We start from the raw sequence: 17,324 nt of genomic DNA on the forward strand, positions 1-17,324 counted from the left end.
ACTTCTTGGGATTCGAGTGGTAAATCGGTCCGCAATCCGCAAATCGTATGATTATATGATCTGACATTGACAGATTGCCACATCTGCCACCGCGAGATCAAACCGGTCATGTATCCATTATTACTTCTGAACATTCACCAATATATGTAACACTATACGAAAGTGTTGTTATTAAGGTACCATGACTCACACTAACAAATTAAAACACTGAATGGGAACACTTTAAGGAAATGCTATCCAATATTAATAATCACGTAAAAATAAGTTGTAATTCCAAGCTAGATAAAGAAATGATGAATTTGACAAACACAATTCAATATGTAGCCTGGAGTAGTACAAGAAATAAAAGAAACGTTACCGCAGGTCATAAGTATATCATCTCGACCCGAACTCAGCATCATTCCATCAGAATAGCAGACCAGACATGGGCCAAAAGCGGTAAAGTGGAAGCAAATGTTTTTTTCAGAAGATGTCTTTAAACCATATGACACATCCAATGAAGCAGAAAGGGAACCTAAAAAAGGGAAATAAAAAAACTGAAGTCTAAAAAATCATCTGGTTACCAGCTAAATACTAAACGAGCTTCCTCAAAATGTTATACATAAGTAAACTTACTGCTATAATGAATGCTACTATTAATCTACAATACGTATCTATTTACTGCTAAACTGCAGAGATTATTATGTTCAATAAACCTGATAAGCCAGTGCATGACATTACTTCATAAGCGCCCATATCTCTCCTGCCAATACTTTGAAAATTTTTGGAACAAATGCTTACTGTGCGTCTTAACAACATAATTGAAGAGAGGAAACTGATACCGGTGCATCAGTATGGCTTTCGAAAAAATCACTCCACTGTTGACCAAGTAGAATAACTCAAGTCATTGAAAATGCCTTTGAAGAAAAAAAGTTTGCTCGGTCGTCTGCGTTTTAAAGCCTTTGATGAAGTTTGCCATGGCGGGCTTCTAAACAAAATTAAAATGCTTTTACAAAAAAAATATTACAACATTTTAAAATTATACCTTTCGGACCGTTTTTTTCGAATTTAACATGGAGATATGTACTCTGATTTAAAGGAAATAAAAGCTGGTGTTCCTCAGGGTAGTGAGCTAGGACCCATCCTTTACCTACTCTTTACATGCGATCTACCACACGATGACAATTGTATTACAATAACCTTTGCAAAACACAAACTGCATCAATTGCAAGATTTAAACAACATATTTGAATGGACAGCTAATTGGCAAATAAAATTAAACGTAACTAAAACAGTACATATTGATTTCACATACAACAATACTAGATATATGCGTCTGTACTTAAATGATACGCAAATACCATATCACAATACATGTCTAAAATAAAAAAAGAAGAATTATAATTAAAATTCAGAAACATGTATTGGTTATTGGATAGAAGCTCTGCCTTATCTACATACCACAAAATTATAATCTACAAGCAGGTGTTCAGACCAGTTTGGACTTATGGGATACAACTTTGGGGCTGCTCAAGCCCTAGTTGTACTGTTGTACAAATTCAGCGATTCCAAAACAAAGTTTTAAGATGCGCCGTTAATGCGCCTTGGTACGATCTTGAACGCGATCTCGGAATTGACTTAGTTGCAGCATCAATCAAAAAATATAAAGTCTTATATGGAAAGACTATCCGGCCATGTGAACACTGAAGCCATGGCTGTTATTGCTCAAAGTAAATGGAAAGAAAGGCTAAAGCGTATCACCTATATAGTAGCGAGACTCTGCAATTTTTACACAGAGCACCATTAATTATTTTGATTTATACAATAAGCAAAACAAATTGTTCGTTAGTTAGTTTTATGATAACTAGATACAATGACAATGAAATAAATAAAATGTATTCATTATCTATACATATGTACACCCAACTCTTTTTTTACAGGGTTTCTTTTTACACGGATTTGAAGTTACAACGGTTGAGAAATTTTTTTTTTTTGTAAAAAATTTTTAATCTACTACGGTTTCAAAATCACTGTCTTGTAATTATGTCTGTTTTTACCACATTTAGCACCATTGTTGAAATGAACATAAATATTAGTAACTGGGAAATCCCCTTATTCGATAGCTCTTGCCTACACATTTTGTTCGCATGATATTTACATTGCTGAAATGGATATCTCCAGCGATGATACCGACTTTTGTCCAGTACGTCGTAAGCAATTGCGCTTGTTATCAAGTAGCGACGAATAATTATGTAGCTATGTAAATATTTTCCCCTTATTTCTATTCTAAGTTTTCTGTTCTTAGTTCCGTATTAACAGATTCTTTTATTTTTTGCATGCTCTACCAATTTTTCACGTTTTTTTACACGGATTTCTGAGGAACGTGTCTACCATGTAAAAAAAGAGTTGGGTGTATATCTTGGATTACGAAAGTTGCCTCCAGCTATTTGGTTATTTCTCATAAGAATATTAGGAAAGAATGTAACATATTTATTCCTTTAAAATATATCAATAGACAGTTTGTATCAATATAATAACTTTAAATTTTAGAATTCTAATGTGAAATGCGGATGCGTTGCATGCACATATTTCATCCTTGATATCTGTACCGAATTTTCCTGTATTTTTTTAAGTTTAAATATATTAACGACGAACTATGTGTACAATTATAATATGGAACTTAGCTATGGCTAATTTTTTTGGAATGGTAAAAATTCTTTCCTAAAACAAAATTGAAATGAGTAAAGGAAGATTATTAGAATTGATAACATTTACTTTATTTTTGAAACTACATAAATATAACATAAACATATACATATAATGCATACTTGGTATTTTATATCCAACAAGAAGTCATTCTAAATAATTACTACCCCTATTACGGTTTACAACTCGACTCAGATAAATTGAAGTTAGAGCAACTCCATAATAACTAAAGAGTTACTTAGTATATCGACTGACTGCAGTTGTAGTTTCATAGAAGTTGCGAATCCAAAAAAGTTAAGATTTGACACTGAAATCCATTGGAACATTCAAGCACCAACTTAGCAAATATTTGAATTAAAGGTCCGTATCCAGCTCTTAAGAAATTGCTCAAGAAAAAAATACATTATTTCTTCAAGTAATTTTGATAGCTGGTTACGCATTGTGAATGATTCACATTAGAAAAGTAAGAGAGAATAAACAAAGAAAGTAAAATGCATGTGTGTAGTAACATAAATATTTTCATTGTGATTTAAGGAATGTTGTTGATGATTGGTAAGTTTTATAAAACATTTCAAAATGAACTAGATATACTTCTTAATAATGATTTTAACTAATTTAGGATGAATTTAACCATTACTTTGAATTTCATTCAAGAAACAATTGTTGATTAATTGTTTCTTCGCAAAACCAAGATTGCCAAATACGTATTTTATTGAAAAAATGTATTAAAAATTAGTACTAGATTTCTTTAGAACTGGATCCTCAATACAATTTTCAGTTTTTTTATTTCACTGTTTTTCTAATTTGTATTTTGTATTAAAAATAACTGAAAATTATTTGAAACAGTTTATTTACTCGTTAATATTTTTCCGAAATGTACTCAACCTGTAAAATGTCACAAAAATGTTGACATTCGAGTGGTTATGAACAATACCGAATTTAAAATCTCCAACTAAAATACAGTTGAGTTGTAAACCGAAATAATGGTACATGTTTAAATAGTTTAGTACATAGTGTGAACAACTGATTCCTTTTCCACTAGCTGTCGGACTTTCATGCACCCATCCGAGCCACAGGAGAAAAGACGCCCATAATTGTCTATATGCACTTGGCTGACACCTTGGCCAATATGTTTGAAGAAACTGTTTTTGGCATGTTCAGCCGTGTATGTGTTAATTAACGAATACTGATTCAAGCTCCATATCTGAAAATGCATAGAAAAAGCGTCAAAATATGTTAAATATTTAATGAAAAACTTAAGTTTGTTCCAGTATTAATATTTTTAAAGAAGTAAGAAATTTAATTTCTGTTTTATGTCATCACAATATTATACGAGTCCAAAGACTTGCACAAGCTGATCGTCTTAACGTCATCTGCGATCTTTATTCGAATTTTTAAAATATACTATCTTTAAAAATAAAACAAATTCTGGTTATTCAGAATTGATAAAAGAAAACGTATTTCATACACTTCAAAATATTTAATTTTTACGAATTTCCCTCACTTTTTTTCAACAACGAGGTTACAATAGGGCAAGGTTGAGAAACAGTGTACTTGTTGTAAGTAAAATAAGCTTCTGACCGAAAGGCAATCCTCTAAATTAATGCTTCCTCATTTGGTACAATTTTATTAAAAATTTTGAAACAATTCACAACATAAACTTTTCATTTATTGTAGATGTATAAGCATTGTAAATTGTAAAATTAACGCAAAAAAATGTTTAGCTAATATGCGAGTGAATTTTTTGGATAGAAATGGTCAATCTCCCTGTAAGCCACATAACATTAATCATGAATGCACAGCATCGGTTGTGAACAAAATTAGTTGAATTTGAAAATTCAATGAATTCTCGCTTGAACTCTTATACAAAAGGCGAATTGGCGTATGAATTGGTAATCACAAGAAAATTTTAATTTGTTGCAAAAAATTACAATGAATAAAATACAATAAAACAAATCAAAAATACTGAAATGTATGATTTTTTATCTAATCAATGACTTACCTTAATATCACCTTCAGCAGATCCTGTAGCGAAAAATTCTTCATGCGGATCAAGGGCAATACACTTTATAGTAGCATCATGCGCCTGGAAAATATAAATTTTCATTATTTATTATTTATACTAATAAAATAATAGTTAGTCGCTGTTTACATTATTAGCAAATTAGCGGGAAATCTTCGCCAAGTGATACCAATAATGCATTTGCTCCAACATTTATTGCCGTTTTCGAAAAGAATAATTGATGAGGCAAGGCTTGTACATAGTTCCCATCTTTATGACAATTCTTCTCAATTTACAATATCAATCTCTAAAGCTTTAATGCTATAATTTTCGATAACTTTATCTTTATAGCGTGCGAAAACCAATCAACGTAATTATTCAAAAAATAATTCGTTAAAATATTGATAAACAATGAAAGCATAATAAGTGGACAAATGATGCGAAGTCAATCTTTTTAATACCATATCTTTCAGAGAATTTCCAGGTACTACGAATCGGCATTTGACATTTTAATAATTCTCAGCGAAAATCACTCAATCGAACTATTCATGGGATCAATATATGTAAATATCCAACCAAAGACACATTATTATTGGAAAAATACGTTCATTCGATTTCATCAAGATAACTCACATTTTTGCCAATATATGCAGTTAAAGTTATGCGGAAGTTCGAAAATCTTTCTATTCGGATTCTCCCCAATTTTTAGGTATACACTGCCACAAAAAAGTACCCGAAACTTGTATATATAATTTATATTAAGTATTTATTTTGCCGCCTTCTAAGTAATCCCCACCAGTTGAAATACACTTATTCCAACGAGTTTTCCAGTTCTCGAAACACTTGCTAAGCTTTTTTTGGATGGCCTTTAGTTCCTTCAGTGAATTATCTCTTCGATAGACTGGAAACGGGTTCCACGGATCAGCAATTTCAGTTTGGTGAACAAGAAAAAACAACACGGAGTCAAATCTGACGAATACAGTAGTTGATCGATGGCATTCATTGCGTTTTTGGCTTTGAATTCGGTCACAATCGAAAAAAATTCATTTATAGGGACGAGTCGAGCAACAACAAGTTTCATAAACAAAGTATCCACCAATATCATGCGAACGGACGGAAGTGGATAAATCAGATGGAATCTAAAACTGTGTTATATCGGAAGTAAGCATGGTTGTTGTCCAATTACGCCCAATTTTCGCATAATTGATTTACAAGTATTTCACTTTGAGTATTTTTTGACTAAGCCCATATAGTGGGAGGGGCGGTATTATCATCCTATTTTTACGTTGTCATAAGAAGAGTCGAAATGATTTCTCCTGTGCAAATTTGAGTGAGATGGCTCGAATGGTTAGGGAAATATATACGTTATATGCAATAAAACAATTCCACTCATTTACAATAACAACGAACAAACGTGTCAAAGAACACGTATTCGTAGTTTCATCAAGATAGGAGTTTCCATCCAATACGAGTGATATGATTTCATTAAAAAAACACATACACAAATTGTTAATGAAGTTTAAATGTTTTTTATTTAATGTGAAGTTCCGAATATATTATCATTCAAATGGCCTCGACTACTTCTTTTGCAGGAACAAATACAATGACCAAATTTTTGAGAACTTTTTCCCCTAAATCAAGTCATACTCGTGACTTCAAATAACCCTAGAAGAAGTAGTCTAATGGTGTTAAATCACAACTTCTTCTAGGCAATTCCCAAACTTTTCCCGCAATTCGGTTGTTTCATGTGCTGTGCAGCACGTACCCCCGTCTTGTTCGAACCAGATGTTGTCAAGATAATTTTCTTCCAATTGCGGCCATAAAAAGTTAGTTATCCTCGATCAATACCGCTCTCCATGATTCCACCAGACCAAAAACCACACCAAATTGTCAATTTCGGTGAATGTAAAGGTTGTTCATGAATATTTTGTCTATTTTCTTTACACCAGAATCGACAGTTTTGGTTATTTACCGCACCACTCACATGAAAGTGAGCCTCATCGGTAGATGATTTTCTAAAAAAATATTATTACACAAAGAGAGCGACAGACTTCAAGCGACATTAAGATTATGCTTCGCGTTTCGTACGGTATCCGAAGACGCTGTCCTAGCGGCTTACACCCGCTAAACCTCTAAGAAAAGAGCTCACATACCCTTCAAATGAGAGAGTAACACCCAGAACCCAAAGAGTGAAAGCCAGAGCAGATACGGTGAAGCGCAGGCAAAAACGATGGGAAGACAGCCGAAATGGTCGCTGGACATTCCGACTAATCCCCAAAATAGGAATATGGCTAAATAGATCGCACGGAAAAGTATAATTTTTCCTCACCCAAATTCTCACAGGGCACGGCTGTTTCAAATCATATTTGAAGCGATTCAAACACGACGACAACCATATATGCGATTATAGCGAAGGAAAGGCGATTTTTGAAAAACGCATTCGGGATAGACCCAGCCCCAGAAAAACTAGTGTCTCAAATGGTGGAATCACTAGATAAGTGCAAAAATTATGAAACTCCAAAGTGCTGGAGATGTTGTTCTCGCGTAGAAGTAGTAGAGCAGTAATAGAAAATCCAACGAACAACTAAGACGCGACACACAAACCATGACTGGAGCAACCAAGAAGGGTTTGGTGATAATCAGTGTACAAGGGGGGTTATGACACAAACTGAGGTACGACCATCATGTACGTATGAGTAATACTTATACTTCTTCTTCTTCTTTACTGGCGTAGATACCGCTTACGCGATTATAGCCGAGTTAACAACAGCGCGCCAGTCGTTTCTTCGTTTCGCTACGTGGCGCCAATTAGATATTCCAATCGAAGCCAGGCCCTTCTTCATTTGGTCCTTCCAACGGAGTGGAGATTTTCCTCTTCCTCTGCTTCCCCCGGCGGGTACTGCGTCGAATACTTTCAGAGCTGGAGTGGTTTCGTCCATCCGGATAACATGACCTAGCCAGCGTAGCCGCTGTCTTTTAATTCGCTGAACTATGTCAATGTCGTCGTATATCTCGTACAGCTCATTGTTCCATCGAATGCGATATTCGCCGTGGCCAATGCGCAAAGGACCATAAATGTTCCGCAAAACGTTTCTCTCGAAAACTCGCAACGTTTACTCATCAGTTGTTGTCATCGTTCAAACCTCTGCACTATATAGCAGGACGGGAATTATGAGCGACTTATAGAGTTTGGCTTTTGTTCGTCGAGTGAGGACTTTACTTTTCAATTGCCTACTCAGTCCGAAGTAGCACCTGTTAGCAAGAGTTATCCTGCGTTGGATTTCCAGGCTGACATTGTTGGTAGTGTTTATGCTGGTTCGTAAATATACGAAACTATCTACAACTTCAAAGTTATAATTGTCAACAGTGGCGTGAGATCCAAGTCGCGAGTGCGACGACTGTTTGTTTGATGACAAGAGATATTTTGTCTTGCCCTCGTTTACTGCCAGACCCGTTTGCTTTGCCTATCTGAAACCTCGTTTGGTATCGAACGGTTCGGAAAGGTCCTTCCCGATCCTGACGGAGCTTTTAGTGTTGCTCAACGTCAGTTTACACAGCCGTATTAGTTTTGCGGGGATACCAAATTCAGACATCGCGGCATAAAGGCAGCTCCTTTTCGTGCTGTCGAAAGCAGCTTCGAAATCGACGAAGAAGTGGTGTGTGTCGATTCTCCTTTCACCGATCTTTTCCAAGATTTGGCGCATGGTGAATATCTGGTCGGTTGTTGATTTGCCAGGTCTAAACTGATAAGGTCCAATCAGTTTGTTGACGGTGGGCTTAAATTTTTCACACAATACGCTCGTAGAACCTTATACGCGATGTTGGGGAGGCTTATCCCACGGTAGTTGGCGCAGATTGTGGGGTCTCCCTTTTTGTGGATTGGGCAGAGCGCACTTAAATTCCCATCGTTGGGCAAGCAACGATACTCATACTAGTTCGGATTAAAGTTCCACACTGACTTGGGATTCAGGCTTTCGATGCCTCCTCCTCGTAAAAAAAAAATCAAGCGACATCTGTCAAATATTAAAATACGCACGTCCTTAAGGACACAACAATTTAGACAGCTACACAACTATATAAATGTGTCCATAAGAACGCGTGTGTTTTAATATTTGATAGATGCCGCTTGAAGTCTGTCGATCTATATATGTATGTACAGCACATCATGTATAAGGTGATCGCTAGTGATTCAAAGTTGTTCTCTATCGCTGATTTGAAAACAAACGGTTCGATTCGTGTTCATGAATTTCTGACTGAGTCAGACAGAGTAACGGATCAATACTCGATTATGAACAAAAATGTGTTACTCGTTGCAATTCTTCGCTCTGCACCATACAACAAGACGGGAATAAAAAGTTACTTATCACCTGTTGGCAAGAGTTATTCTGCGTTGGATTTCGAGACTGACATTGTTGTTGTTAATACTGGTTCTAAAATAGATGCTATTTTCGAGTGCGACGACTGTTGTTTGATGACAGGAGATATTTCGTCCTGACCTCGCTCATTACGAGACCGATTTGGTTCGCTTCCTTATCCATTCTGGAGAAAGCATAACTAACAGCGCATTTATTGAAGCCAGTTATATCGATGTTATCGGGCACGCCAGCAGTTTTAAACTATTGTAGAAGATAGAACCTTCCCTATTTGGTTCTGCTGCTCGAGTTATTTTCTCCAAGAGCAGATTGAAGAAGTCGCACGAAAGAAAGTTACCTTATGTGAAACGTCGTTTGGTATCGAACGGCTCGGTGAGGTCCTTCCCGATCCTGTCGGAGCTTTTGGTGTTGCTCAAAGCATGTTATATGCGATGTTAAGGAGACTTATCCCACGGTAGTTGGAGCAGATTGAAGGATCTCTCTTTTGTAGATTGGGCAGAGTACACTTAAGTTCCAATCATTGGGCGAGCTTTCGTCCGACCATATTCTACAAGAAGCGGATGTATGTTCCTTATCAGTTTTTCGCCGCCGTGTTTGAATAGCTCGGCCGGAAATCCATCGGCCCCCTCCACTATGTTGTTCTTCAGACGGGTAATTGCTATTCGAACTTCTTCATGGTCGGGCAATGGAACGTCTCCTCCATCTTCATCTATTGGGAAATCAGGTTCACCATCTCCTCGTATTATGCTTTCAGTGCCATTCAGCAGGCTGGAGTAGTGTTCCCTCCATAAGTTTAGTATGTTCTGGGCATCAATCATTAGATCACCTCATGGGATTCTACAAGAGTATGCTCCCGTCTTGAAACCTTCTGTTAGTCGCCGTATCTTTTCATAGAATTTTTGAGCATTTACTCACGCATTTCGGTCTCTCTGTTTTTTGTCTGCAAATGCGTCTCGCTTCTCTCTTTAATTCTCGGTATTTATCGCATCCCGTACGTCTTGTGGTCGATTGTAACGTTGCGACTGCCTAGTCTGCTTTCTCTCGACTGCGACACGGCACTCCTCATCGTACTAGCTCAAATTCTTTCTCAAAATCCGCCACGTAGTGGTTTGAGACAGTTCTAATTCTTGGCAGCGGTTTTCAGCAAAACTTGCCTGTACGGCGGCAATATTTTTATTACTTCGAGCAGTTCTTTGTCTTGTTGGCACATAAACATTATGTAAAGAAAATATACGCTCGAAATTTTAAACAATTCGACGAATAGCGAGCACGGGTGAACGATTATTATGTTGCAATTGGAGACCGATTATTTTGATAATAAAACTGAATAATTTGTAAATGTTGTTCTTTCGTATATCTTTCCATGGTGAATACAATGAAAGAAAATTTCAGATCATGACATATAAAATGTGGCCGAAGCGACACTTAGAAATCATTTCATTCCTTTTTGGAAAATACGTTATATTAATCTTTACTCAAGTTATCGCTTGCACGGACAGACGGATGGACAAACAGTCACTCGGAATTGATCTCGTCTTAACATCCTGAGCATTTGTATATATGTTATATACATGAAGAAAGATCTTATACTCTGAAGCAACATATTTTTCAGTTTCTAATAGACATTATTCATCCGACGTCTTATTAATGCCTTCGCCTGGGAACTAGTTTTAGAATGTTGAGCTCTTGATTTTCGTGCTATTTTAAAATGGAAAAAAAAATTAACTGCCTTGTACTGAATTATTTTCTGGCTATTGAACCTAAATACAGTAGCGGACAGTGAAATCCGGACAACCCTTCGGTTTGTATTTAAAGCACGATTGTAACCGACAAGTGTAATTTTTTTGCAATACATTCTATCAGCTTGAGGGATCGTTTCAAAACTGTTGAGGACATTAGAGTGGAGTTATTTGAAGATGTCGGTATGGAAGTTAGCGCAAGAACTGTTCGTCGAAGGCTTCAAGAGGTTAGTTTGAACAGTCGTCGGGCCGCCAAAAGACCACTTTTAACCTCAAAAATGCGTCAAACCCGTTTACCATGGACAAAAGAACGTAGTCCAAATTTAACATTTTTTGCAGCGACGGTATGTCCTCCCTGGAAAGGAGAACTGGTGAGCGGTTCAAGGACGAATGTGTTCAAAAACTGTTAAGCAGGTAGGCAGCCGAATGGTCTAGGGTTGCTTTTCCTACTATGGCATTGGGCAACCAGGCCTAATAGAAGGAACCGTCAATAGGAATAAGTATCAGTAGATACTTGTAGCCAATTTAATACCTTCAATGAAAAACCACTTTTCGCGACCGTATGTCCTTATTTTTCAGGAGGACTCTGCGCCCTGCCATCGTGCCAAAATAGTAAGTATCCATTTTTTTGTACAACTAGAGTTTATTGCTTTAATTTTAATTACAAATTTTATACTTATCCTTTTTTCTTTCTTTAAGGTGAAGAATTATTTATCAAAAATCGGGATCTCGACTTTGGATCTCAATCCCATTGAGAACCTTTGGTTTATAATGAAGGCTCAGGTAGAACAGAAGAGACCAAAGAATTTAGCAGAGCTGAATGGAATTCTCGAAGATGCGTGGTATAACGGTATTGGAGCAGTAACAATAAAAAACCTCATAAATTCAATGCCCGAACGTATAAAAGCCGTTATAAAAAGCGAAGGAAGTTTACTACGTTAATACTGAAACGAGTGCTTTTGTATAGATTAATATTTCCTTTAACTAAAACTACAAAACCATTTCTCTAATGTAAATAAAAAAAAATATCACTGCTTCTATTGCTAGTTACCAAAATGATACAACATCTAAAATGAATAAAAGAAAAATTTTTATGAGTGCAATCCACTACACTGACTTTTTTTATGCTTAATACTAACGTATTAAATATATATTATTGTTTTAAAATAAAAAATTTAAACATTCCACTAAAATAATAAGGAAAAACTATGATTTTTTAGTTGTCCGGATTTCACTGTCCGCTACTGTATATAAAAATGCCTTTCTGATAAGACCTCGGAGTTTCATCACATTGGAGCCATATTTTGTATTTATGCGTTTTATCAAATTTATTTATTTGTTTAAATATAACAAATTTTAACGCATATCTAAAAAATACAAAACAAATACGAAAAATATGCAAACGAATTTCTTCGAAAAATTTAATTTCACTTGATAAAAAGGGAAATTAATTCCACACGAAAACATTTTCAGAAAGAGCTAAATGGATAAATGTTACCAACATTTATTTACAAAAACCAACACGTTTGGATATCAGTGAACAAACCACCGGGCAACCAAGGCGACATGTCATGATTTAATTTACGGAATTTAATGAATCTTTATGTAATGTTTTATTGTCAGTAAATATTTGGAAGAAGTAAATAATGCAATTGTTTCTCGATATTTGAACGACAGTAGTCGAATATTGTGGTCACACGGGAATGAGTCAAAAGTGTTATTGTTTTCAACAGATGATGCGGCATAAGTGATGAAATGATGAAAGCAGGTGAAAACTACACGTTTTTTACCCTATTCTTATACAAATAACTTGTTTGGCACACGGTTTAAATTTAATAGCTGTTAGAAAATCGATTGCAGTCGTAAACCGTTCATATCCTGTGTACACGCTACATAAAAACTTAATAAAGAGTTACCCCCAGAACCAATCATAACCATATCGGATACATGGGTTGAATGCGGAATCATTTTATGCAGGTAACACATGTAAACATATTTTTAAACATGGGTTTTACTTAATATGTTATCATTATATAAGCAAATATAGGTGGGTAAGGACGATTACAAATCGAAAATATTTGCTTTTTAAGAAATCATATAATGACGGTTTTAGCGAGATGTGGCTTTGTACGAGAGTATGTGTTTACGAATTGCAGAGAAATAACGTGCCTCATAATTTTGTTTCCTTTAACAACCAGAACAAAATATTTTCGAAAAATTGTAAACGAGATGCTGACTTGTTGTTATATTTGCGGCGTATTTTTTAAAATGAGAAAGGAAAAGTATGATTTAGGTAAAAATTTAAAGATTTGCGATGCATATCAATCTTACTTCAATTTGTCTGTCAAAAATCAGCACAAAAAATAGGCTCTATAATAGTTATTTATTACTTAAATTTGCATTTTAAGTTCTTGAAACATTAAAAACAAGAAGTTGCTGAATTTATAAAGCTGTCACAAGAGATAATACAAAATTCTGGACTATATCGATTTTCGAGAAATTTGCCCCAATCATAACTTCTTTGGAAGCAAAGGGTTCACCATTTCCAAAGTTAATGAATTTATTTAAGGAAGCTGAAAATATTGCTTATGATTTTCATTAATTGAAGAAAAGAAGACAATTGAAGAAAGAATAGAAATTGATTGTTGGGAGACGTCCAACATCATCATATTTCGTTTTTTGTGATTTCAATCAAATGAACAAAAAATATGTGATTTTATTTTTATAATCTTGTTATGCAATTTTAACACTTCTTTAAATGGATGATTCTTCAAATTATATGTAGACGTTTATTAATACTAATAATAGCTATCTAGTCAGATATACCTGGAATCGGTGCTTAAGAGTCCTTTGCCTTACATCAAAGACGCAAACATCACCTTTTTTTCCACAGGAAATCAACAATTGATGTTGTGGAGCAAAACACATGCATGACGATCCTTGATCGTGACATGTAAAAGCTGTTAGGGAATAAATGTAATATATAATATTAGTATTAATAACTGATCAATTGCTCGTTTGCATTCAATTAATTCATATTTAAGTCTATTGAAATTACTTTTTCTAAATATATACAAACATAAAGTATCTATAATATATGTACTTAGGTAAATGGTAGTCAGTTATTACTCTATACGACAGGTAGTGAGATATTTTATATTAAAGACGATTGTAGTATTTTTGGAGGATGGAGTCATGTGTAGAAGTTCACGCAAGTGAGGAAAGTTCTCTGATCGCCATTCACTTGGGAGTGGCCTGAAACGATTCTTTTACATATGACTCAAGCAGCTCACGACTTCCGGTCTTTGACCAAGTATCCTCTGGGTAGCCTAAGAACATCCGTTTGAAGGCGAGCTAAAGTGAGCAGGCGAAACATCCCCTCCGCAGGGTTTGAATGGAAGCAACAAACCTCGGATGAGAGACCCCCCTTTTGATGACGACCATGGCAAACGAAATAAGGACTACGAATTAAGGGTATGCACCTGGAATGTCCGGTCTCTTAATTGGAGAGGTACCGCTGCCCAGCTGGTTGATGTCCTCGTGAAAATAAAGGCTGACATCACCGCCGTCGAAGAAATGCGATGGACGGGACCAGGACTGAGATGAGTAGGTCCGTGTGGCATTTACTACAGTGGCCATATAAAGGGGCGCAAGTTTGGTGTGGGATTCGTGGTGGGAGAGAGACTCCGTCGCCGAGTACTATCATTCACTCCGGTGAATGAACATCTAGCCACAATCCGCATCAAAGCGAGGTTCTGCAACATATCGCTGATTTGCGCCCACGTCCCGACGAAAGAGAAGGACGATGTGACCAAAGATGCCTTCTATAAGCGCTTGGAGCGCGCTTATGAGAGCTGCCCCCGCCACGATGTCAAAATCGTGATTGGTGACTTTAACGCCAAGGTGGGCAAAGAAGGTATATTTGGCACTACGGTCGGTAAATTCAGCCTCCACGATGAAACATCCCCAAACAGGTTGAGGCTAGATACCAGCATAAGAAAATTCATCAAGCCACCTCGCTGTCTCCGGATCGAAAAACCACCAACCAGATCGATCATGTTGTGATAGACCGAAGACAATTCTTCAGTGTTTTAGATGTGCGTGCGCTCCGAGGTCTTAACATCGACTCGGACCACTATCTTGTTGCAGCCAAGATTCGCACCCGCCTGTGCAGCAGAAAACGCACGCCAACAAACACAAAGAGAAGCTGCAATCACAACAGACAGCAGAATGATTTTCTACTCGGCTTGCACTCCTGCTCTCTGAGAGCACTTATCAGCAACTCGGTATAAGGGAACTGTGGGACAGCATTTCAAACTCCTTAAAATGCGGCGGCTTACAGAAGGTTTCAAGACCGGAGCATACTCTTGTAGAACCCCCAAAGGTGATCTAGTCACCGATGCCCAGAGCATACGTAAATTATAGGGAAAACACTTCTCCAGCCTGCTGAATGGCAGTGAACGTACAACACCAGGAGAAGGCGAACCCGATTCCCCAATCGATGACGATGGAGCAGACGTTCCATTGCCCGAGCATGAAGAAGTTCGAATAGCAATTACCCACCTGAAGAACAACAAAGCGGAGGGGGCTTAGATTGCCGGCCGAGCTATTCAAACACGGCGGCGAAGGACTGATAAGGAGCATGCATCAGCTTCATCGCCGTTCGATACCAAACGAGGTTTCAGACAAGGCGACTCCCTATCGTTCGACTTCTTCAATCTGCTGCTGGAGAAAATAGTTCGAGCTGCAGAACTTAATCGAGCAGGTACAATGTTTTGTAAGAGTGTACAGCTGCTGGCGTATGCCGATGATATTGGTATGACTGTTGACAGTCATAACTTTGAAGTCCTAGATAATATCGTCTATCTTGGAACCAGCGTAAACACCACCAACAATGTCAGCCCAGAAATCCAACGCAGGATAACTTTTGCCAACAGGTGCTACTTCGGACTGAGTATGCAATTGAAAAGTAAAGTCCTCTCTCGACTAACAATAGCCAAACTCTATAAGTTACTCATAATTCCCGTCCTGCTATATGGTGCAGACGCCTGGACGATGACAACAACTGATGAGTCGACATTGCGAGTTTTCGAAAGAAAAGTTCTGCGAAAGATTTGTGGTCCTTTGCGCAGTGGCTACGGCGAATATCGCAATCGGTGGAACGATGAGCTGTACGAGATATACGACGACACCGACATAGTTCAGCGAATTAAAAGACAGCGGCTACGCTGGCTAGGTCATGTTGTCCGGATGGACGAAAACACTCCAGCTCTGAAAGTATTCGACGTAGTACCCGCCGGGGGAAGCAGAGGAAGAGGAAGACCTCCACTCCGTTGGAAGGACCTGGCATGGATTTTTGTGTTTCAGATGATCCAATCATGAGAAATCGTGTCCGTCAGTGAAAAAATGCATCTCATTCACCCAGCCATTTCTCCGAAACAATTTGTTTATACACTCCACGATATACATGCAGTATATCCTCATGAAATGTGAAAAAAGTTCTGTTGTAGAATAAAAATTTCTATAAAAAAAAATGTCAAAACACAGGCCAGATTACCCTATTGACCCCTTAAAATATAATTTGTTATTTAAATACCTATGTAAATATAATATTATTGTATGAATTGCTAATTATTTATTTTAATAAATCTGCATTTAAATAACTACTGTGGAATTGATACTTCCTTTGATACCTAGTGCATGTATGTGTGTGTATGTATATGGTTATAAAAATGTTTGTTTTATAAATACTAAAATACTTCTCAACCAAATGTATGAACTTTTTCATCCCTACCTTAAGTATTATTATTGTACTCACCTGAAACGCACGATTTTTTTTGCGGCAACAATGTATCCCAAATATTTATATTTTTATTTTCAGAGCTTTGACCGGCTGAAAGTAGAAAACGGTGTAAATTATATTGAAAACATTTGACTTTCATAGTGAAATTGATTTACTCGATAAATTAATTACGTTGAAATTCTGTTCTTTATTGGCAATTTACTTTTCTTTATTTCTAATTCAAACTGCTTAATGCTTTATTAATCATTATACTAGTTCATACATAGTTTCTTATTATATCTCTTTTACTCTTTACTCTGCACGCTGTGCCAAACTGTGTGTGGAAATTAAATTTTACTATGGCGTAAAATTAAACCTATTTTACATTTTGCTGAGCCAAATTATTGCAATTGCGACATTAAAAGTTTTGTCTTGTTATTTCAATCATCAAATATAAACGTAAACTTTAGTGAATATACTTCTATTTGCTAAATGATTAATACAAATTTTTGACAATGAAAATAATAATGAATTTTGATCAAGAAAAAAATAAGAAAAGGAAGAGACTCAATGTTCATCGAATGTTTTAGACATTAATTCGGTTGCAATGTCGCAATGTTTTTTAACAAAGAGGATAGGTGTCTTAACACATTTCGGCACAGGTGTCCTCAGTGCCCATTTCGGTAGCAAATGACGTGACAAATAACTTTTGTTTTATACATTTTGCCATGAGATGCGTATTT

General features: G+C 36.5%; 1 protein-coding gene across 1 annotated transcript in view; it reads right to left on the minus strand.

Annotated features, from left to right (window-relative positions):
- Positions 1 to 3,512: 3,512 nt before the first annotated feature.
- Positions 3,513 to 17,324, minus strand: part of LOC120775388 (dmX-like protein 2) — a 59,070-nt gene continuing 45,258 nt past the window's right edge. The window contains exons 18-21 of the mRNA XM_040105548.1: positions 16,618 to 16,692; positions 13,626 to 13,759; positions 4,688 to 4,771; positions 3,513 to 3,889 (exon numbers count right to left, since the gene is read on the minus strand). Coding sequence (XP_039961482.1) covers positions 3,689 to 3,889; positions 4,688 to 4,771; positions 13,626 to 13,759; positions 16,618 to 16,692 — 494 coding nt within the window. The 3' untranslated portion in view covers positions 3,513 to 3,688. The remainder of the gene's footprint in view (positions 3,890 to 4,687; positions 4,772 to 13,625; positions 13,760 to 16,617; positions 16,693 to 17,324) is intronic.

The sequence above is a fragment of the Bactrocera tryoni genome, chromosome 4 (genome assembly GCF_016617805.1).
Source record: "Bactrocera tryoni isolate S06 chromosome 4, CSIRO_BtryS06_freeze2, whole genome shotgun sequence".
NCBI lineage: Eukaryota > Metazoa > Arthropoda > Insecta > Diptera > Tephritidae > Bactrocera > Bactrocera tryoni.